The sequence below is a fragment of the Pseudophryne corroboree genome, chromosome 6 (genome assembly GCF_028390025.1).
Source record: "Pseudophryne corroboree isolate aPseCor3 chromosome 6, aPseCor3.hap2, whole genome shotgun sequence".
Classification (NCBI taxonomy): domain Eukaryota; kingdom Metazoa; phylum Chordata; class Amphibia; order Anura; family Myobatrachidae; genus Pseudophryne; species Pseudophryne corroboree.
In genome coordinates this window covers 394,388,624-394,412,089 of record NC_086449.1, presented here as the reverse complement: position 1 = coordinate 394,412,089, position 23,466 = coordinate 394,388,624, and the positions used below count along the sequence as shown (strand labels likewise).

Below are 23,466 nucleotides of genomic sequence, written 5' to 3'. Positions count from 1 at the left end.
AGCAGTGGCCTACTGTACCGTACTGCTATATATTATATACTGGTGGTCAGCAAAATTCTGCTCTGTCCTCCTACTACTGCGCACAACAACTAAAATGCACCACAGGTATGGAATACTATGGATGGATAGTATACTTGACGACACAGAGGTAGGTAGAGCAGTGGCCTACTGTACCGTACTGCTATATATTATATACTGGTGGTCAGCAAAATTATGCACTGTCCTACTACTATATATATACTGTGCACAAAAACTTAAATGCACCACAGGTATGGATGGATAGTATACTTGACGACACAGAGGTAGGTAGAGCAGTGGACTACTGTCCCATACTGCTATATATTATATACTGGTGGTCAGCAAAATTATGCACTGTCCTCCTACTACTGCGCACAACAACTAAAATGCACCACAGGTATGGATGTAAAGTATACTTGATGACACAGAGGTAGGTAGAGCAGTGGACTACTGTACCGTACTGCTATATATTATATACTGGTGGTCAGCAAAATTATGCACTGTCCTCCTACTACTGCGCACAACAACTACTAAAATGCACCACAGGTATGGATGGATAGTATACTTGACGACACAGAGGTAGGTAGAGCAGTGGACTACTGTACCGTACTGCTATATATTATATACTGGTGGTCAGCAAAATTATGCACTGTCCTACTACTATATATATACTGCGCACAAAAACTTAAATGCACCACAGGTATGGATGGATAGTATACTTGACGACACAGAGGTAGGTAGAGCAGTGGCCTACTGTACCATACTGCTATATATTATATACTGGTGGTCAGCAAAATTATGCACTGTCCTACTACTATACATATATACTGCGCACAAAAATTAAATGCACCACAGGTATGAATGGTATACTTGACGACACAGAGGTAGGTAGAGCAGTGGCCTACTGTACCGTACTGCTATATATTATATACTGGTGGTCAGCAAAATTATGCACTGTCCTACTACTATATATATACTGCGCACAAAAACTTAAATGCACCACAGGTATGGATGGATAGTATACTTGACGACACAGAGGTAGGTAGAGCAGTGGCCTACTGTACCATACTGCTATATATTATATACTGGTGGTCAGCAAAATTATGCACTGTCCTACTACTATACATATATACTGCGCACAAAAAAATTAAATGCACCACAGGTATGGATGGTATACTTGACGACACAGAGGTAGGTAGAGCAGTGGCCTACTGTACCGTACTGCTATATATTATATACTGGTGGTCAGCAAAATTATGCACTGTCCTACTACTATATATATACTGCGCACAAAAACCTAAATGCACCACAGGTATGGATGGATAGTATACTTGACGACACAGAGGTAGGTAGAGCAGTGGACTACTGTACCATACTGCTATGTATTATATACTGGTGGTCAGCAAAATTATGCACTGTCCTCCTACTACTGCGCACAACAACTAAAATGCACCACAGGTATTGATGGATAGTATACTTGATGACACAGAGGTAGGTAGAGCAGTGGCCTACTGTACCGTACTGCTATATATTATATACTGGTGGTCAGCAAAAGTATGCACTGTCCTACTACTTTATATATACTGCGCACAAAAACTTAAATGCACCACAGGTATGGATGGATAGTATACTTGAAGACACAGAGGTAGGTAGAGCAGTGGACTACTGTACCGTACTGCTATATATTATATAGTGGTGGTCAGCAAAATGATGCACTGTCCTCCTACTATATACTACAATGCAGCACAGATATGGAGCGTTTTTCAGGCAGAGAACGTATAATACTGGTGGTCACTGGTCAGCAAACTCTGCACTGTACTCCTCCTATATAATACTGCTGGTCCCCAGTCCCCACAATAAAGCAGTGTGAGCACAGATATATGCAACACACTGAGCACAGATATGGAGTGTTTTTCAGGCAGACAACGTATACTGGTGGTCACTGGTCAGCAAAACTCTGCACTGTACTCCTCCTATATAATACAGCTGCTCCCCAGTCCCCACAATTAAGCAGTGTGAGCACAGATATATGCAGCACACTGAGCACAGATATGGAGCGTTTTTTTCAGGCAGAGAATGGATAACTGGTGGTCACTGATCAGCAAAACTCTGCATTGTACTCCTCCTATATTATACAGCTGCTCCCCAGCCCTCCCCACAATTAAGCAATAATGCACAATCAAGTTCAACAATAACGGAGAGGACGCCAGCCACGTCCTCTCCCTAACATTTCCAATGCACGAGTGAAAATGGCGGCGACGCGCGGCTGCTTATATAGAATCCGAATCTCGCGAGAATCCGACAGAGAGATGATGACGTTCTGGCGCGCTCAGGTTAACCGAGCCATACGGGAGAATCCGAGTATGGCTCGGACCCGTGTAAAAAGGGTGAAGTTCGGGGGGGGTTCGGTTTCCGAGAAACCGAACCCGCTCATCACTACTTTACACACACTATTGAAACGTGCACCACTTTCAGTGACATTTCCATTAAACACCCATAAGATGGATCCAGGAGCGCTGTCAGTTTTGCCAGGCCCCGGTAATGAGAGGGGGCATGGCCAATGAGGGCGGAGGTGTGGCCAGATAGTAAAATAGTTAAAAACAGTAAAAAATATTACATGAAGTGTGCAGGTGCATGCCGCAAGGGGGGGGGGGGGGGGGCACCGTTCATGTCAGAACAGGTGGGTGGCGGCAGGAGGAAGGACACAATCGCTCGCCTTCCCATCAACATGCAGGGAGAGAGGACTGGCCGCCGCTGCAGCTGCCTCTCTCCCCAGCGTGTGTCATTCCTCTCTCCACACCCAATGTGTAGCTGCAGCAACGGGGAAGAGGGAGGACAGCAGGACCCAGGCCCCTCCAATGGGCCTGGGTAAAAAGTACCCGCTCCCCAGCCCCCTCGGTGCCACTGGATGGATCATCTCCGTGCATGCCCATTCATTTTTAGGGGGAATTTTAGGGCTGCCTAAAATTCAGCAAACTCTATTCTTGGGAATAAGTGTTATCCATCTGCTCCTTAATATGGGATGGAGACCCTGGGTTGTGAAGAGATATTCAAACGGATCCTTCCCCCGCCTCAGCAGTGAGTGACCTGTGGTATGCGCAAGCAAGGATTATGGCTTGTGGCGGCCCAAGCCAGTTAGTTTCTGTAGGCCCCCACCAATAAAATTGACAACTCCCTTGCCACATCACCATATTACCATATTACCATATTACCACATCACCACATCACCATATCTTCCAAATGCTGGATAATTTCATAAATAAACCCTGGTTTGGTTTGAGACCTTAAAGGGTGGTTGATACTTTTGCTTTAAAAACATACTATTACAACTGCAAGGTAATAAAAACAGTACCTGTTGTACCCGATGGGTTAAACATTAGCACATATTTTAAAAGAACACTTGGCGACTCTGTTGACAAACTTATAATAATAAAAGCTGTACGGATCTATTTGTTCAGAAAAAAAACAAATCAGAAAATTAGCACTGTATATATTTATTTCTAGGTTAAAAAAAAAATGACAGTGTAATTTGCAAACGGTTCTGTTTTGTTACTTCATGGCCATCAATAACACAGCTCTTTCTGCTTGTATGGTGTGTAATATAAAGGACACTGGTGAAGTGTACAAGGGGTGGGACTGTGCCTGCCTCTTTCTCCAGTGTCTGAGGCATCTCAGCCAGCTGCAGACTGGCAGGTTCCCACTCTGCATGTGCAGTCCCAGCACTGCTGGAAAGAACGTCAACTTTCCCTGGGAGAATCACTACACCCTAAGGATTAAACATGATCTTCCTCCTTGGACTCCTTGCGCTCTGCGTTTCTGCCTCCCTGGGAGATCATGGATCTGTGATAACTGAAAACAACTTAACAGAATTTTCTATGGTAAATGGCAATGAGGAAAAGGTGAGTACTGGAGACACTTCTATATCCCATTGTTACACATTTGTTTATGAACATTACATAAAAGCCAGATTTCAGTAACTTAGTGAACTTTTCTTACACACTTTGTGTTTTTTAGAGGTTCACTATACTTTCTGGAATTATATATTATGTTTATTGATTCTGAGACAAGCACACATGTAAAATATACATGTATATTTACAAATTACAGTTAATGGGACAGAAGTATTTTTATTATCAAATGTTTATTTTTATTGAATATACCTTTATGACTATACTGTTTATTTTGTAAAATTAATCAGACTCTGGGGATAACGAAATCTGCATGTTATATACGGCACTGTTCCAACTGGGGACATTTACCAAGCAGTGATAAAAGTGGAGAAGTGAGCCAGTGGAGAAGTTGCTCGTTGCCACCAATCAGCTGCTCTGTATACTTTTATAGTATGCAAATTATAAATGTTACGTCAATGCTGATTGGTTGCCATGGGCAACTTCTCCACTGGCTCACTTCTCCACTTTTATCACTGCTTGGTAAATGTCCCCGTTAGCGCCATACAGTTGTGGGGGATGCAGTTAAAATACCGGCTGTCGGTATCCCGGTGACGGTGTACAGGAGACTGACGCCGGAATCTCGTCAGCCGGTGAAATACCGCCAGATGGAATCCTGACCTCCGCCGGGTATTCCCACGCGGTTAGTGGGTCGGTTAGTGGGAACATAACCTGGGGTGAGAGAAGTGAGCCACTGGGCCCGAAGTGTGGCGTGCGCAGCGCGTGAGGGGACTCGATGCCTCACTACCAGGATTCCGACAGACCGGATTCTGCTGTCGGTATACTGGCAGTAAAACATACCGATTCCATCTGCCTATTATGCAGTATTATTCACTCCAGAGATATTCTGCACCTGTTATTAGCACTACCATAAACATAATAACACATATAGGCCCTCATTCCGAGTTGATCGCTCGCAAGGCGAATTTAGCAGAGTTGCTCAGGCTAAGCCTACGCCTACTGGGAGTGTATCTTAGCTTCTTAAAATTGTGACCGATGTATTCGCAATATTGCGATTACAAACTACTTAGCAGTTTCAGAGTAGCTTCAGACTTACTCGGCATCTGCGATCAGTTCAGTGCTTGTCGTTCCTGGTTTGACGTCATAAACACACCCAGCGTTCGCCCAGACACTCCCCCATTTCTCCGGCCACTCCTGCGTTTTTTCCGGAAACGGTAGCGTTTTTATCCACACGCCCCGAAAACGCCGTGTTTCCGCCCAGTAACACCCATTTCCTGTCAATCACACTACGATCGCCGGAGCGAAGAAAAAGACGTGAGTAAAAATACTATCTTCATTGTAAAATTACTTGGCGCAGTCGCAGTGCGATTATTGCGCATGCGTACTAAGCGGAATTTCACTGCGATGCGATGAAAATTACCGAGCGAACGACTCGGAATGAGGGCCATAATGCACATTAGTTCAAATCAATGTGCATGTAAGGTGATAATCAAGAAGAAAAAAAAAAAAAAAAAATATATATATATATATATATATATATATACAACTCATGTCAGTCTGGCACTCCCTTCAACGGAAAAACATCACCTGCACCGGTGCCTTCATAAACGTGAAGATACGAACTTGGAGATGCGGCACTCTGGTTCACTTAAGCAGCGACAAACGGGTGTGGAGTCCCATATTTAGGTCAACGTTTCAATATTTTATTTATCCTGATGACAATATAAATAAAATATTGAAACGTTGACCTAAATATGGGACTCCACACCCGTTTGTCGCTGCTTAAGTGAACCAGAGTGCCGCATCTCCAAGTTCGTATATATATATATATATATATTATAATTTTTTGCCCTGTATTCAAAAATAAATAACTTTATTAGAAATTAAAATATGTACAACTTTGAATTGTTTAAAAAAATGACATTTATTCCACTTACTACTGATCTACATCTAAATAGATCTAAGCTGAAGCTACAATAATAATGAATAAATCATAAAGCTTAGTGGAGATGTCTATAAAGTTTGGAACACTCTGAACAGCAACACATCATGACCACAGACCAATTCTCCCTCATTCCCTATAGAGGTACGCAGGGATCCTGGCAATGTTGAAAAACCGTATTCTACTGCTTGTGCACAGCTGCACATTGCTGAGAATTGAATTTACCCTATGGACTCCTATCTAGAAGCAGACAAGACCACAATCTGCTTTTCTCCAAGAGGTTGATGTCTGGGATTTATCTGGCACAGCTCTTACCATAAAGTAGAAACTGGAATTGTATGTCTATTATTAAACCATCCACCGCATGCATTTAATCCTATGTGCTTAACACAGTTTTTTTGTGTGATTATTGCTTGATCTGTGTAATACTGCTGTTTTACCTAGACTGTGTCAGTTTTTGCAGGTAAATTATATTATACAAATAATTATTATTTTCTTGAAATGCCTTTAGATAATTGAGACTAGACAGATAATATTATTATTATTATTATATTATTATTATTATTATTATTATAGCTCCCCTGTCCTTTCAGAACCCATTTCAAGCTTCTCACACTCACTTACAAAGCCCTCACCCACTCCACTCCCATTTACATCGTTGATCTTATTTCCCTTTACACTCCCACCCGTCCTCTTTGCTCTGCTAATGCACGCTGCCTTTCCTGCCACCTGATTACTTCCTCTCACTCACTCCTACCTCCAAGATTTTTCACGTGCTGCTCCCAGAGCCGTAAGTAGACTTTTCGGTGTACCTGTGCCAGAAAGAGAATTGGCGCCAACCATTCTAGTTACTGCCCTGGCTGCTTCCTATCTCTGGAATTCTCCATCTCTCCCTATCAGACTCTACACCTTTCTACAAAACTTTAAACAGGCTCTCAAGACCCACTTCTTCACCAAACCCAGCCAACGCTCATCCTAACCTTCTGTTCCACGCTCACTGTCTACCCCATCTGTGTCACCCATCTTTCTGCACCCCCTTTAGAATGTAAGCTCTCATGGGCAGGGCCCTCTTCCCTCATGTGCCTTTCATTCTCTTACTGTACTTAAACCATCTTCTACTCCATAATCCCTTTGACGACACCAAATCTCTGATCCTGATACTTATTTCAGTATCGTCTGCTGATGCAGCAATGTTTATATACCCTGTACTTGTCCTATATTGTCTTGGACTGTAACGGCATAATAATAATAATAATAGTAATAATAATAATGAACTGGATGATAATAATAATAATATCCTTGCTTAAGAATAGGTGGTGGAATCTAGGGGCCTAATTCATCACGGGCTGAAGCCCAATGAGGTGTGCGCACGTGCAGCAGCCGTACTGCGCATGCACACAGAGTGAGTTGTGAAGGCATGTCACTAGTGCGATCTCTTTGGTCGCTGGGCGGCAGGGGGCATGTCGGTGACATTCTAATGGCATTGGGGGGGTCGCGGTCTGGACAACGCAGGCGTGCCCGGACCGTTTGCGGGGCCTGCTGCAGTGGCTGCGTGGCATCACTGGCAGCCGCTGTGGCCAAAAACATGGCGGGTAGGCAGGGAGATACTCTTCAGGTGGGATGCTTTCCCTTGTCTGCGCATGGGGGGGGGCAAGGGGGTACGGCCTGGCATGCAGGGTGGACTAGCCCTGTGCTGGGCGTTCCCCCGCATGTCAGAGATCTTGATAGTAGATGTGCGTTTTTTCGCATATCTACAATCAGCTCTGAATCACTGCCTAAATCACTGACGGGTTTAATTATTAAGCAAATCGCTACTTCCCAGCATGTTTAAGCCTGAAATTTAAAAGAGCACTGTTTTATTAGCAAAATACCACTTATTTGGCTATGTTATAAATATTTTTTTTTTTTAATTTGGGGCTTAGACATGTCGGCAAGCAGCAGTTTATTAAAAGATAACTCCCATTTGCACAGATATACTTAACCTGCACTATTAGTGGAACATGGAGAATGGCGTTGGGAAACACTGTAGTCAAGGGCGTTTCTAGAGAGGAGGAGGCCCGTGTGCAGGCTCCGTATGGGCCCCTCCTCTCTAGCTGGCGGCGATGTATTTTTGGGCACTAGGGTGTACAGCGTATAGAGTCTACAGCGCATGCGTAGATCACTGGGAAAATGTCGCCATGGCCATTTTCCCAGTGATTTTCCTACTGCACATGGTCAAAACACTGGGAAAATGGTGCAGCGCCATTTTCCTAGTGAGTTATGCAGTGCTGCTGTTGCGCCGCGGGACTCCGGAGGGTAAGTTTTAAAATAATGGGTGCAGAGTGTGTGGTGTGGCCCCCCTGGACCCCGGGGACCCGTTTGCACAACACACTGCACCCATTCTAAATACACTAGTGACTGTAGTAAAGAATACAAATGTAGTATAGCATTTAAAATGTGTCTTAAATGATTGATTGATTGTTTGATTGATTGATTGATTGATTGATTGTTTATTTGTGCTATATTTGATGAACGAGGGTTAATAGTACTAAGTAGAGAAGGGATGCCTGAGTCTTCTTTGGCATTCTGGCATTTCAACATGGAGGTCCAAAAATGTCCTGCTTATCTCAGCTTTGCCCATATGGGAAGAGAGGTCATCTGATTTGTAACAACTTTCCATAGCCTAATGTCAAGTCACAAGTAACAGAAATACGATATCCAACCTCTATCCATGCTTCTTATGATAACACAGACAAACGGATGAGCATAACAGAAAACCTCTTTCAGCTAGGGTCACAGTGGAGGTTGATTTGAGAAAGAAAAAAGGTTTAAAAGCACCTACAAAAATATGAAAATCATTACCTTTCCCAAAAGCTTTTTTATATTTATATTTTTGTATGAGCGCACATGCCCTGTAGGCAATCCACCTGTGTATGCGCCATCGCCACTGACTGCCCGCTGGCCACTGCAATGTATAATAGTAGCACAGTGGCGCACCCAGGGGGGGTTTCCGAGTACCCAGAAACCCCCCTCCACTAAAAAAAAAAAAAAAAAAAAAAATTTTTTTTTTTTTTTTAGCAGCTGCATGAGTATTATTAATGACTGTCTAGCGTCCTCTGCAGCCTGCTGTCTTCCTGGTGGCACTTGCAAGTGCAATAAAAGTTTACTTTATTTTAATTATAGTACATATATATCCATGTGCCTACATATATACACATGTATATACATACATACATACATATAAACACACACACACATATGATATATATATATACATGTGTATATATATGTGTACTGTATGTGTGTGTATATATATATATATATGTATGCATGTTTAATATGCTATGTATATGTGTATATGGGTTCACTACGATCTCCCGGCGGCCGGCCTCCCGGCGACCAACATACCGGCGCCGGGAGGCCAGCCGCCGGCTTACCAACAGTGTGGCGAGCGCAAATGAGCCCCTTGTGGGCTCGCTGCGCTCGCCACGCTACGCACGCCACACTATTCTATTCTCCCTCTAGGGGGGTCGTGGACCCCCACGAGGGAGAATAAGTGTCGGTATGCCGGCGGTCAGGCTCCCGGCGCCGGTATGCTGGTCGCCGGGAGCCCGTCCACCGGCATACTGAAGACCACCCGTGTATATGTATGTGTGTGTGTATGTATATATATATATATATATATATGTGTGTGTAGATATATGTGTATATATATATATATATACACACACACACAGACACACTAGTTTTACGGACCCAGCATATACTGGGTCACCTTAGTCCCCACCCCTGTGATTGGCTCCGCCCAGTTCTGGAAACCCCCCCATGCAAATCCTGCGTTTGCCACTGTAGCAGTGCACCCATCTCCTCTGCCGGGTGAACCGCTGCTAACATAAATTACAGTGGGCAGCGCTGCAGCTGCCTGCCTTGTGCACTCTGCCAGCTCCCGGCAGTGTCTTCAGGAACTGTGAAAGATGGGGGTGATTCTGAGTTGATCGCAGCAGCAAGTTTGTTAGCAATTGGGCAAAACCATGGTGGTCATTCCGAGTTGTTCGCTCGGTAATTTTCTTTGCATCGCAGCAATTTTCCGCTAATTGCGCATGCGCAATGTTTGCACTGCGACTGCGCCAAGTAAATTTGCTATGCAGTTAGGTATTTTACTCACGGCATTACGAGGTTTTTTCTTCGTTCTGGTGATCGTAATGTGATTGACAGGAAGTGGGTGTTTCTGGGCGGAAACTGGACGTTTTATGGGAGTGTGTGAAAAAACGCTACCGTTTCTGGGAAAAACGCGGGAGTGAAACAACATAGACATGCATAGAAAAAGCCCAATCACCTCATCCTTGCATCTGCATGTAATGCTTAGTACTTACTAGACAATCTGTTTCCCTGTTTTGGGCTCTATGGAGGGAGCAATATGAGTTTTGCATACCTCCCAACTTTGAACTTGGTGCAAGCGGGACACACGCGTGGCAAAAGGGGCGTGACCAAGGAAAAGGGGCGTATCTTCACGGGAAGACCCACACTCGCGAGCCACGCCCCCATTTTTTCATTAAGGGGACTGTCCCGCGAAAATCGGGACAGTTGGGAGGTATGGTTTTGTAGAGTTGTTGCCTTTGGGGGTAATTCCAAGTTGATCGCAGCAGGAATTCTGTTAGCAACTGGGCAAAACCATGTGCACTGCAGGGGAGGCAGATATAACATGTGCAGAGAGAGTTAGATTTGGGTGTGGTGTGTTCAATCTGCAATCTAATTTGCAGTGTAAAAATAAAGCAGCCAGTATTTACCCTGCACAGAAATAAAATAATCCACCCAAATCTAACTCTTTCTGCACATGTTATATCTGCCTCCCCTGCAGTGCACATGGGTGGTCATTCCGAGTTGTTCGCTCGGTATTTTTCTTCGCATCGCAGCGATTTTCCGCTAACTGTTCGCACTGCGACTGCGCCAAGTAAATTTGCTATGCAGTTAGGTATTTTACTCACGGCATTACGAGGTTTTTTCTTCGTTCTGGTGATCGTAGTGTGATTGACAGGAAGTGGGTGTTTCTGGGCGGAAACAGGCCGTTTTATGGGAGTGTGTGAAAAAATGCTACCGTTTCTGGGAAAAACGCGGGAGTGGCTGGAGAAACGGAGGAGTGTCTGGCCGAACGCTGGGTGTGTTTATGACGTCAAACCAGGAACGACAAGCACTGAACTGATCGCAGATGCCGAGTAAGTTTGAAGCTACACAGAAACTGCTAAGAAGTGTCTTTTCGCAATTTTGCTAATCTTTCGTTCGCAATTTTGATAAGCTAAGATTCACTCCCAGTAGGGTGCGGCTTAGCGTGTGCAAAGCTGCTAAAAGCAGCTTGCGAGCGAACAACTCGGAATGACCACCATGGTTTTGCCCAACTGCTAACAAAAATCCTGCTGCGATCAACTTGGAATTACCCCCCATGTGCACTGCAGGTGTGGCAGATATAAAATTTGCAGAGAAAGTTAGATTTGGGTAGGTTATTTTGTTTCTGTGCAGGGTAAATACTGGCTGCTTTATTTTTACATTGCAATTTAGATTTCAGTTTGATCACACCCCAGCCAAATCTAAATCTCTATGCACATGTTATATCTGCCCCCCCCCCTGCAGTGCACATGGTTTTGCCCAACTGCTAACAAATTTGCTGCTGCGATCAACTCTGAATTACCCCTAAAGGCCTTACTGCTTCAAAATTTGGGACAATCACAGTGCGCCTAAGAATTAAGGGTGAAACAGTTATTACGGACATCCAAGACGTCTTGTTCGTGCCAGAATTGGGAAGCAATCTTATTGCTATAAGCGTCCTGGAGAAAAAGGGTTACAGAGTCCAGTTTGCAAAGGGCAAATGTATAGTGCAAAATGAGAAAGGGACTGTAATTTCTTCAGCAACCCGGTGTAACCAACTGTATGTCCTGGACACTGAGCAGTGTTCTGCAATGGCAGCCTCTGATTCAAGCCAGTCGATGAAGCTGTGGCACAGGCGCCTAGGTCATCTGGGATATGATAATGTCCAGACTAATATCCCTATCCGACACCGCAACACTCTGCCAACACTACTTACCTTGACCCAGCCTGCCCCTCCCCCGCATATAAGGCTAAAGGGGGGGGGGATCCCCTGCTCCCCTTGCATAAGAATGGCTCCCAGTGTGGAGTGCGTGGCTCTGCAATTATGATTTTTTTTGCATTCTATTATTTTTAGGGGGTGTACACATGCCTCCTTTTAGGCCACCCCCCCGTTCATCATCAGGACTCGGCGTGGCTCTCTACGCCTCTGTGTACAGGGCCCTAAGATTTCTGTTGATGGCCCTGGGTATATAGGCTCTCATTCAGGTTGGATCGGTAATTTGCAAAAATTGCAGATGGCTGCATGCGCGAAGTCCGCAGCGCATGTGTGCGGACTTCCGTATTACGATTGCATTCCTGAAGGATGCGATCAAAATTTGATTGACAGTGGCAGCCATCAGGGGGCGTCGACATGGCATTGCAGGGGGGTGGCCCGGACAATGGAGGCATGTCGCTTTCGGGGCGGCCCCATGACATCATATGTGGTTGCTGTGACCCGATAAATGACATAGATGTGTCAGCATGTGGCTGCACATGCAGGGGTAATTTCTAATTTCCTGATCTTCGCTGTGATTGCATTGCTGGGCGGGACTTTGCAAGCTGGGAGCCTTGCCCTATGCTGGGCGGCCCTCAGCATGCGATCGTACTCAGTAGCAGATTTTGCTTTTTAGCAGAATCTGCTACTCAACCTGCTGTTAGGCGCGGCGGTCTTCGGCCGTGCCCTGACTGAGCAGCGGTCACGGCCGCCGCGCCTCTCTCCTTCCCTGTCCCCCGCACGGCGCCTAGCAACGCCAGGACGCCGTGCGCACGATAGCCGCCGGGTCCCTGGCAACGCAGGACGCCGTGCGTGCAGGGACGCCGGGTGCATAGCAACGGGGACGCCACAGGTGGACCGCATTCCCCGTTGCTAAGAATAGTTTATTAGGGTCTGGGGGCTGGTCCTGCTGGCCCTCCTGTTATTGGCCAGCAGGGCCTTTTTATGTGAGCCAGCACACTGCAGCCCCGCCGGTGATAGCTTCTTGTATGCTGTTACTGCCTTGCAGAACTCTGTTCCTGTCAGCCGTGTTTGGTGGATCTTGCTCCCTGCCCTTTGGTACTTAGGAGGTCCGAAGCCGGTCCTGGGAATCCTTCTAGTCCTTGCGAACCTGTTTGTCATCTGGGGTTCTCGCCCGGTTTCGTGTTGCGGCCTATGCCGCTTAGTGTTTACTTTACTGTGAATTGGTGCATTTGCGGAGGTTTCCGCTTTCACTGTCCTCCCCGGAACTCGGCGGTGCCGTGTAGGGGAGTGGACAGTGGTTTCTTTGTAGTTCTCCCCTGTCCTGAGCATCAGGATCGTAACATTATCACCGGCCCAATAAAAAAAAAAAAAAAGGGGGTTTAATTTTTTCCGTTGTATTGGTGGGCCTAGAAATTCGGCCTCATGAATCTGGCAGGTTTAGGGCCAAACCCCAGTCAGCTTTTGGTTAACCAAATACAGGAATTAACTCAGATGGTTCAGGACCTTACTCTTCGGGTGAGATCGCAGGAAGATCTTTTGCGAGCCTCCCCGAGTATGGTTCCAGAACCAAAGATGCATTTACCTGACCCATTCGGGTAACCGAAAAGATTTTTTTAATTTTAAGGAAGCTTGTAAGCTTTATTTTCGAGTCTCAGCGGGTCGGGATTGTGATGTCGACGCCTTTTTTAAATCCTTAGGCCTCTTATATGACGACCCAGATAGAGAAGCATCAGCTGAGAGTCACCTACGTGCCCTTAAGCAAGGCAAAAATCCAGCAGAGGTGTATTGTACCGAATTTCGCCGTTGGTCGAACGACTGTGGCTGGAATGACTCGGCCCTGCGCAGTCAGTTTCGCCTCGGTCTGTCGGAAGTGATTAAAGACAGTCTCCTTCAGTACCCCGCTCCTGAGACTCTAGACAAACTCATGGAGCTCGCTATTAAAATTGATCGTCGTCTCCGAGGGCGGAGGGCTGAAAGAGGAACAACTTTTAGGCCTAATCCATGTGTATATACTTTTCCTGAGGACGTCGAGGAGCCCATGCAAATGGGTCTCTCCCAGCTGTCACCAGAGGAAAGAACCAGAAGGTTAAGTTCTGGTCTTTGTTTGTATTGTGGTGGTAAGGGAAATATCGCACGTAACTGCCCGAACAAGCCGGGAAACGCTCTGACCAAGTGAATTGTGAGGGGGTTCACTTGGGTCTGCAGTTAATCTCCTCTAATAATTCTCTATTAGTTCCGGTAAAGATTTCCTTTGGCAGCCTCAGTTCGTTGGTGTCGGCCTTCGTCGACAGTGGAGCTGCAGGAAATTTTATGGATTTAGCTTGGGCTAAGGCTTTAGGCGTTCCACTGATACCCTTAGATAGACGTATCACCATGCATGGCTTGGATGGGGGTCCGCTATCCAATGGGGTTATTACTCACCGCACACCTCCAGTATTGCTGACAGTGGGGGCCCTACATTCAGAAGAAATAGAATTTTTCCTTACACATTGTCCAGTAGTTTTGGGTCACCCCTGGCTTGCCTTTCATAATCCCGTCATAGATTGGCGGTCTGGGGAGATTTCCCAATGGGGTCCTTTTTGTGTTCAGGAGCGTATTTCCCATCCTGTCCGGGTTGCGGCACTTACCCCAGAACTTATTCCTCTGGAATATCAGGATTTTGCTGATGTGTTCTCCAAGGGAAATGCGGACGTTCTGCCTCCCCATCGGTCCTATGACTGCGCTATAGATTTAGTTCCCGGGGCCACTTTACCTAAAGGGAGATTATATGCCCTCTCCGGGCCAGAAACCACGGCTATGGATAATTATATCCAGGAAAGCCTGAAAAAAGGCTTCATTAGGCCTTCGAAATCTCCTTCAAGTGCAGGATTCTTTTTTGTTGAGAAAAAAGATGGGTCGCTCAGACCATGTATTGATTTTCGGGCTCTGAATAAAATTTCTGTTAAAAACACCTACCCTTTGTCTTTGATTTCAGTACTTTTTGATCAGTTACGCTCTGCCGTTATCTTCTCAAAAATCGATCTTAGAGGAGCTTACAATCTCATCCGAATAAAATCTGGGGATGAGTGGAAGACGGCTTTCAGCACACAGTCGGGTCATTATGAATATCTGGTGATGCCCTTTGGGCTGTCAAATGCTCCTGCGGTATTTCAAGACCTCATCAATGATGTTCTTCGTGACTTTCTTGGAAAGTTCGTTGTCGTTTATTTAGACGACATTTTGATTTATTCTGAGTCTATGGAACAACATATTACCCATGTGCATCTGGTTCTTCAAAAACTACGGGAGAATCATTTATACGCAAAACTAGAGAAATGTGATTTTCACATCACGGAAGTGTCCTTCTTGGGGTATATTATTTCTCCCCAGGGATTTTTCATGGAACCGAAAAAACTCCAGGCCATCCTTAATTGGGCGCAACCCACAAATTTAAAAGCAATTCAGCGCTTTTTAGGGTTTGCAAACTATTATAGGCGGTTCATTCATACCTTTTCTGATTTGGTCGCTCCTATAGTAGCATTGACTAAAAATGGAGCGGACCCTTCCAATTGGTCGCCTGCAGCCGAGTCTGCCTTTCGGGCCTTAAAGCAGGCCTTTGTCTCGGCTCCTGTTCTCAGGCACCCTAACCCGGAGCTCCCCTTTATAGTCGAGGTAGATGCCTCAGAGGTTGAAGTGGGGGCTATCCTATCTCAGGAAGATCTGGAGTCTCAGGAATTACACCCTTGTGCCTTCATATCCAGGAAATTCTCCTCCGCAGAATCCAACTATGACGTTGGTAATCTAGAATTGCTGGCAGTTAAATGGGCTTTCAAGGAGTGGAGGCATTGGCTGGAGGGAGCTAGGCATACTATTACAGTGTTTACTGACCATAAGAACCTGCAATATATTGAGTCAGCTAAACGGCTTAATGCTCGGCAGGCACGTTGGGCATTGTTTTTTACTCGTTTCAGGTTTATTATCACTTTCTGGCCCGGTTCCAAAAATACTAAAGCTGATGCCCTGTCACATTGTTTTCTTCCGGTTCACAATAACCATCCTGCTACTACCCCCATAGTTCCATCATCTGTCATCCGGGCAGGCCTCACACAGGATTTATTTACTCAGTTAGTCTAGCTTCAACAGCAGGCTCCTAAACCGACTCCTGCTGATCGTCTCTTTGTCCCTGAATTTCTGAGAGGCACTGTTTTAGCTGAGTTTCATGACAACAAAGTCTCTGGTCATCCAGGTATCACTAAGACCTTGGAGTTAGTGTCTCGCTCGGTGTGGTTGCCTAGTCTTTCTAAAGATGTAAGGGAATTTGTCCATTCCTGTCAGGTTTGTGCACGGCATAAGGTTCCTCGTTCATTGCCGATCGGGCAACTCGTACCTTTAGCCGTTCCTCTCAGGCCATGGTCACATATATCCATGGATTTCGTGGTGGACCTTCCTCTTTCAGCCGGATTTCGAGTCATTTGGGTGGTAGTAGATCGTTCTAGTAAGATGGCTCATTTCATTGCTCTTCCCCGATTACCCTCTGCTCAAGGGTTGGCAGTCTTGTTTCTCCGTCATGTGTTCAGGCTCCATGGGTTGCCCAGGGATATTGTCTCTGATCGGGGTCCGCAATTCATTGCTCGTTTCTGGAAACGTTTTTGTGCCTCATTAAATATGAAACTCTCTTTAACATCTGGATACCATCCACAATCTAACGGACAAACCGAACGAGTTAACCAGTCATTAAAACAGTATTTACGGTTGTATTCGGCCAAACTCCAGAATGATTGGTCTGAATTTCTTCTGTTAGCCGAATTTGCTTATAATAACTCTTGTCATTCTTCCACCAAGGAGTCCCCATTCTTTTCAGTCTTTGGCTTTCATCCTAGAGCCAACTCTGTTTTTCCTCATTCTCCAGTCTCCTCGTTGACCTTAACCTCCCATCTCAGAACAATTTGGAGAAAGGTGCACCTTGCCTTGAGAAAAGCTGCCTTCCGACGTCCTTGCACTTTTAAGGTGGGAGATAAGGTATGGTTGTCAACTCGCAACATCAAGCTCCGACAACCTTCGGCTAGACTGGGACCCAAATTTATTGGACCATTCCTTATCATTAAGAAGGTCAACCCAGTTGCTTTTCGGCTACGCTTGCCGACATCTCTCAGAATTGGCAATACTTTTCACTGTTCTCTTTTGAAACAGTATTTTTCTTCCAGGAGATTTCCTCGGAGGACTTCCCAGGGTAGATCTCCGGTGGATGTTCAGGGGCAACAAGAGTTCTTGGTGGAGAAGGTTTTAGATTCTAAGCTTTCTCGGGGTCGGCTCTATTTTTTGGTCCACTGGAAAGGTTATGGCCCTGAAGAAAGATCTTGGGTGTTGGATAAAGATTTACATGCTCCCAAGCTGAAGAGGATTTTCTTTCAGCAGTTTCCTCAGAAACCTGGCTCTAGGGGTTCTTTAACCCCTCCTCAAGGGGGGGGGTACTGTTAGGCGCGGCGATCTTCGGCCGTGCCCTGACTGAGCAGCGGTCACGGCCGCCGCGCCTCTCTCCTTCCCTGTCCCCCGCACGGCGCCTAGCAACGCCAGGACACCGTGCGCACGATAGCCGCCGGGTCCCTGGCAACGCAGGACACCGTGCGCACGATAGCCGCCGGGTGCATAGCAACAGGGACGCCACAGGTGGACCGCGTTCCCCGTTGCTAAGAATAGTTTATTAGGTTGCTTGTGCAGCAGGGCAGCTGCACGGCAACTAGTAATTAGGGTCTGGGGGCTGGTCCTGCTGGCCCTCCTGTTATTGGCCAGCAGGGCCTTTTTATGTGAGCCAGCACACTGCAGCCCTGCCGGTGATAGCTTCTTGTATGCTGTTCCTGCCTTGCAGAACTCTGTTCCTGTCAGCCTTGTTTGGTGGATCTTGCTCCCTGCCCTTTGGTACTTTAGAGGTCCGAAGCCGGTCCTGGGAATCCTTCTAGTCCTTGCGAACCTGTTTGTCATCTGGGGTTCTCGCCCGGTTTCGTGAGTAGCGGCTTCTGCCGCGGGTTGCGGCCTATGCCGCTTAGTGTTTACTTTACTGTGAATTGGTGCATTTGCGGAGGTTTCCGCTTTCACTGTCCTCCCCGGAACTCGGCGGTGCCGTGTAGGGGAGTGGACAGTGGTTTCTTTGTAGTTCTTTTCCTTTGGCGGCGTGCCGCACATACGTTTAGTTTTTAAGTAGTTTTATAGCCCCTAGCGTGGTTGTTTCAGTTAGAGGTCCCCTTGTTATTACCCTGTCTCAGTTCACGCCTTGTCTCTCTTTAAGACCTGAGGGGGCATCGGAGTTGGGCAGACCTAATCCGCCCTTCAAACGCGGCTGCCATGGGCCCAAGAAACCATAGTCGTTCAGGCGTGAATTGATAACACGGGTAAGACAACGGAGGTAGGGTGCTAGGGGCTATTTCCTTCCCATTTCCCAATCCCAGCATTCCGTCTTGGTGCTCAGGACTCACTACATAAGATCTCCCCTGTCCTGAGCATCAGGATCGTAACACCTGCATAGGGTCCATAGAACAGATTTCAGTCACAACAGTAAATGTGAGGGAGGGCTGATGTGCCTAAGACCCTTATACAAGAGGTACATGGTGAGATCTAATGGGATGGGTTGTGGTGGTGTCTGATGGCGAGAATATAAATGGTACAGTATGTGGGCAGATCTGATGGCACATCATGGTCATGTGCGGAGACCAGATGGAATGTCTGATGCCATGTCAGGGGCAAGTGAGGGTGTCTGATACTATGTCAGGATCAAGTTGTAACGTCTGATGCCATGTGATGGGCATGTTGGGATGTTTGATGCCATGCCAGAGGCAAGTAGTGATGTCTGATGCCATGTCAAGGGCATGTGCGGATGTCTGATACCATGTCAGGGGCACATGGTGATGTCCGATACCATGTCAGTAGCACGTTAGGATGTCTGATGCCATGTCAGGGGCACCTGGAGATGTCTGATACCATGTCAGGGGCATGTGGGGATGTCTGATGCCATGTCAGGGGCACCTGGAGATGTCTGATACCATGTCAGTGGAACATTAGGATGTCTGATGCCATGTCAGGGGCACATGGGGATGACTAATGCCATGTCAGGGGCACGATGCCATGTCAGTGGCACGTGGGGATGTCTATTTTAATAACATTGCCAGTATATCACTTTAACAATATTATTGATAGCAGCCCCTATAAACTTTAATCACTACTTCCTCAGAAGGGGCTGCTACTGATTACCCATGCCAAAACTTGTTTAAGTATCCAGCAGTGACCCAGGGCATCTATTGAGAGTGACAAATGCTTCCCATGGGAGAAGGGGGGGTTGGAGGTGGTGTGGCGATGTCTCCTAGAGTTCTCCAATTTCCCCTCAATATCACATGGACACATCATATGTCTCAATGGCCCTGGACTTCCTGTTCCATAGTAAGCAGTAAAATACCTGTGATAAAATAATACATCTTTCACAGTAAATTACGTTTAAAACTGTTATATGCATACTAGGAAGTGTATCTAGCGCTTCTGATATTTTGTCTGTTATACTAAGAATTTACCCTATTTGCACTGGCAGCACTGGGCAATGGCATTATACTTTCCCCAGTGCTGAAGTGCTATACATGGATTCGAATGGAAACATTTCAAAATACAGTTTGGTTTATTATACATTCATTCTTCTTTACACTTGTCACACTGCAATTTAAACCCTTTGTGGTGGCCATTTTCGTAACAAAATGTGTGAGACTGTAATTGCCAACTCTCCCTGAATGTTGGGGAGACTCCCTGAAGTAGCAGCAATCTCCCTGACTCCCCGAAGAGTCTATCAATCTCCCTGATTGCACCTTACCTACAATATGTACCCTTATATACTTAAAAAAAGAAAAAGAAATCAGAGATATACACATATGCAAATACAGGTTGAGTCTCCCTTATCCAAAATGCTTGGGACCAGAGGTATTTTGGATATGGGATTTTTCCGTATTTTGGAATAATTGCATACCATAATGAGATATCATGGTGATAGGACCTAAATCTAAGCACAGAATGCATTTATGTTACATATACACCTTATACACACAGCCTGAAGGTCATTTTAGCCAATATTTTTTATAACTTTGTGCATTAAACAAAGTGTGTATACATTCACACAATTAATTTATGTTTCATATACACCTTATACACACAGCCTGAAGGTAATTTAAAGCAATATGTTTAATAACTTTGTGTATTAAACAAGGTTTGTGTACATTGAGCCATCAGAAAACAAAGGTTTAACTATCTCAATCTCACTCAAAAAAGTCCGTATTTCGGAATATTCCGTATTTCGGAATATTTGGATATGGGATACTCAACCTGTAATATAATACAAATTGGATCCATTTCCCTGCATTGGCTACAAGGCACAGATCCCTATGGTTACATGCATTTTTAAATAACGTTTCTCATGACCATTTATGTGGAACCACATGAGTACAATACATTACATGAATCAGCCCTGAAATGTATCAGTGTCTTTTAATATACTGTATGAATTCAGTTACTCGTTACTTTACCGCATAAGGAAAAGGGTGGTAGCCTTGGGGTTAGCTATTCAATTACCGCAGAGCCTCGCTCAGACTCAAACAGAAATTTATGCTAAGTGCAGCCTGTGGTCTTATCATGGGCTGCCACGGGCCAACCAATTAGCTTGTGGATAATGACTGCAACTAATTGAATTTGTCCCTGAAAGTTTAAGGACCATTTTTATGAGTGCAAAAACAAAGAAACTCATAATTGCTCATACAATTAAATCCACCCAGTCATAGGATAGAAAGTTAGCGCTTATGAACAGGACCCATCCATCCTTGTTTCATCCCTTCCCTTCAGCTCACATAACTAAGATGATAGCGGGTTCAGTATGACTTACAGTACCAATGGACGGGATTCCGGTGGTCAGTATACCAATAGCGGCATCCCGTCCATCAGATTCCCAACAGCCCCCCCATTTAGCCCTCTATCCCTCACCTTTTCCCTACCATAACCCTGCCTTGTTGGTGCCTAACCCTAACCCTCCCTGCTTAGTGCTTAACCCTAACCCTCCCTTAACCATTGCCTAAAACTAACCCTTGCTGCTTGTTACCTATCCCTAACCTCCCCTATTATGTGCATAGCCCTACATCCCCGGTCCCTAACCCTATCCTTCCCGTGCCTGCACCATAACCCCACTTCTGCTGCCTAAATCTAGCCTTCCTTACAACTCCCCCCCCCCACGCGGCAGGACAGCAGCGCGTCCCGCTGTCAGGACGATCGGGATGCCGGCTGTTGGTATTTTGACGACGGCTTCCCATTTGGCGTCGGGATTGTGCTCCTCACGAAAGCTATATGCATGTAATTATTCTTACAAATGTAATTATGTATATGTATACTTGTCAAATTATTTTGTTACTTTGTTAACCATTTTTGTATCACTGCTCTGTATGGCGCTGTAGAATTTTGTGGCACCCCTTAAATAAAAGCTAATAAGAAAAATAGGTACCCATAGCCAATATTGTATTAATCTGGTTGCACTAGGGTTCTGAATTATGGACCCTAAGCACATATGTTTTTTTAGTAGGGAAAAGAGACTATCCTAGAAAAACAGGGACACAGGGAATAGCTGCAATAGACCCAGGACTTAAACTCTGGGGCATACTTGCCTACTTTTATAAAAGCATTTTAGGGAGATTGTGAAAGTAATACCTATCAGGCTGATATATACTACATCAGAGCTCAACTAGGACTCTAAACTTTAGCAAAGCCAACTTTGCCTTGATGAGGGAAGCTTTAAGGGACATTGAATGGGAGATTCTGTTTCAAGAAAAAAATACTACAGAGAAATGGGATGTATTAAAATCACTGCTAGTTAAAAATACTCGCAAATTTATTCCCACAAGCAGCAAAAAAAGGAATAAAAATCCCAAACCAATGCGTCTTAACAAAAAGATAAAGGAACTAATGGGCAAAAAAAGACGAGCATTCAAAAAATACAAATCTGAAGGGAATGCATAGTCATTTCATCATTATAAGGTTTGTAACAAAATATGCAAAAAAGAAATTAGAGCTGCTAAGGTAGAAACTGAAAAACTAGTAGCAAAGGAAAGCAAAGCAAATCCCAATTTTTTTTTTAAATACATCAACAGCAAGAGATTAAAGAAGGAGAGTATAGGCCCTTTAAAAGACGAGTTGGGAGTCTTAATCAAAAATGATAATGACATAGCGAACAAACTAAATGAGTTTTTTTCAATGGTATTTACCAAAGACCAAATGCAGGGTCTAACACACAATCTCAACAAAGATAATGTTCCACTGCTAAATGTTTATTTAAGTGAGGACGTAGTCTGTGACCGATTAAAAAATGTAAAGATTAATAAGTCACCTGGTCCCGATGGAATTCACCCATGGATTCTTATGGAGCTTCATTCTGAACTAGCAAGACCACTATTTTTGATTTTCAAAGATTCAGTTATATCAGGTATGCTACCCAAGGACTGGCGTATAGCGGAGGTGGTGCCAATATTCAAAAAGGGTAGCAAAGCCAAACCAGGCAATTATAGACGAGTTAGTCTTACATCTATAGTGGGGGAAGTATTGGAAGGTAATCTAAGGGATAATATTCAGAAGTTCCTTGAAGCCAATAAGGTCATTAAAAGGAACCAACATGGATTTGTCAAGGATAGATCATGTCAAACCAACTTTCTTGGCTTTTATGAAACATTAAGTGTGAACCTTGATCAGGGTAAGGAGGTGAATATAATCTTTTTAGACTTTGCCAAAGCTTTTGACACAGTACCGCACATGCGACTTATCTATAAGCTACAAGAAATAGGTCTAGGGAGCACATTATACACTTGGGTCAGAAATTGGTTAGATAATAGGGAACAGCGCGTTGTGGTTAATGGATCATTTTAAAATTGGACTGAAGTGCTAAGTGGTGTGCCACAAGGGTCTGTACTAGGACCACTATTGTTTATCATTTTCATTAATGACCTAACAGTAGGTCTAGAGAGCATGGCGTCAATCTTTGTAGACGATACAAAATTGTTTAAGGTTATAAATACGGAGGGGGATGCCTAGTCTCTCCAGAACTACTTAGTGAAACTAGACGCATGGGCAGCTAAATGGAGAAAGAGATTCAATACCGACAAGTGTAAGGTAATGCATTGTGGTAACAAGAACAAAAACAATACCTACATACTAAATGGGGTAATGTTAGGGGATTCTGTACTGGAAAAAGACTTGGGTGTTCACATAGATAGCAAACCAAGCAGCAGTACCCAAAGTAGGAATGCAGCAAAGAAGGCTAATAAGATATTAGCATGCATAAAATGGGGAATTGATGCAAGGGACGAGAGTGTTATACTCCCATTATATAAATCACTAGTGAGGCCACATCTAGAATACTGTGTACAATTTTGAGCACCATACTACAAAAAGGATATCCTGGAGCTTAAAAAGGTTCAGAGGCGGGCGACCAAACTAATTAAGGGAATGGAGACGCTGGGATATAAGGAAAGACTTGCAAGGCTAGGCATGCTTACACTGGAAAA

General features: G+C 45.0%; 1 protein-coding gene across 1 annotated transcript in view; it reads left to right on the top strand.

The window, feature by feature from the left end:
* The first annotated feature begins 3,661 nt into the window (after positions 1-3,661).
* Positions 3,662-23,466, top strand: part of ITIH5 (inter-alpha-trypsin inhibitor heavy chain 5) — a 152,521-nt gene continuing 132,716 nt past the window's right edge. The window contains exon 1 of the mRNA XM_063926817.1: positions 3,662-3,917. Within this exon, the coding sequence (XP_063782887.1) occupies positions 3,798-3,917 (120 nt within the window). The 5' untranslated portion in view covers positions 3,662-3,797. The remainder of the gene's footprint in view (positions 3,918-23,466) is intronic.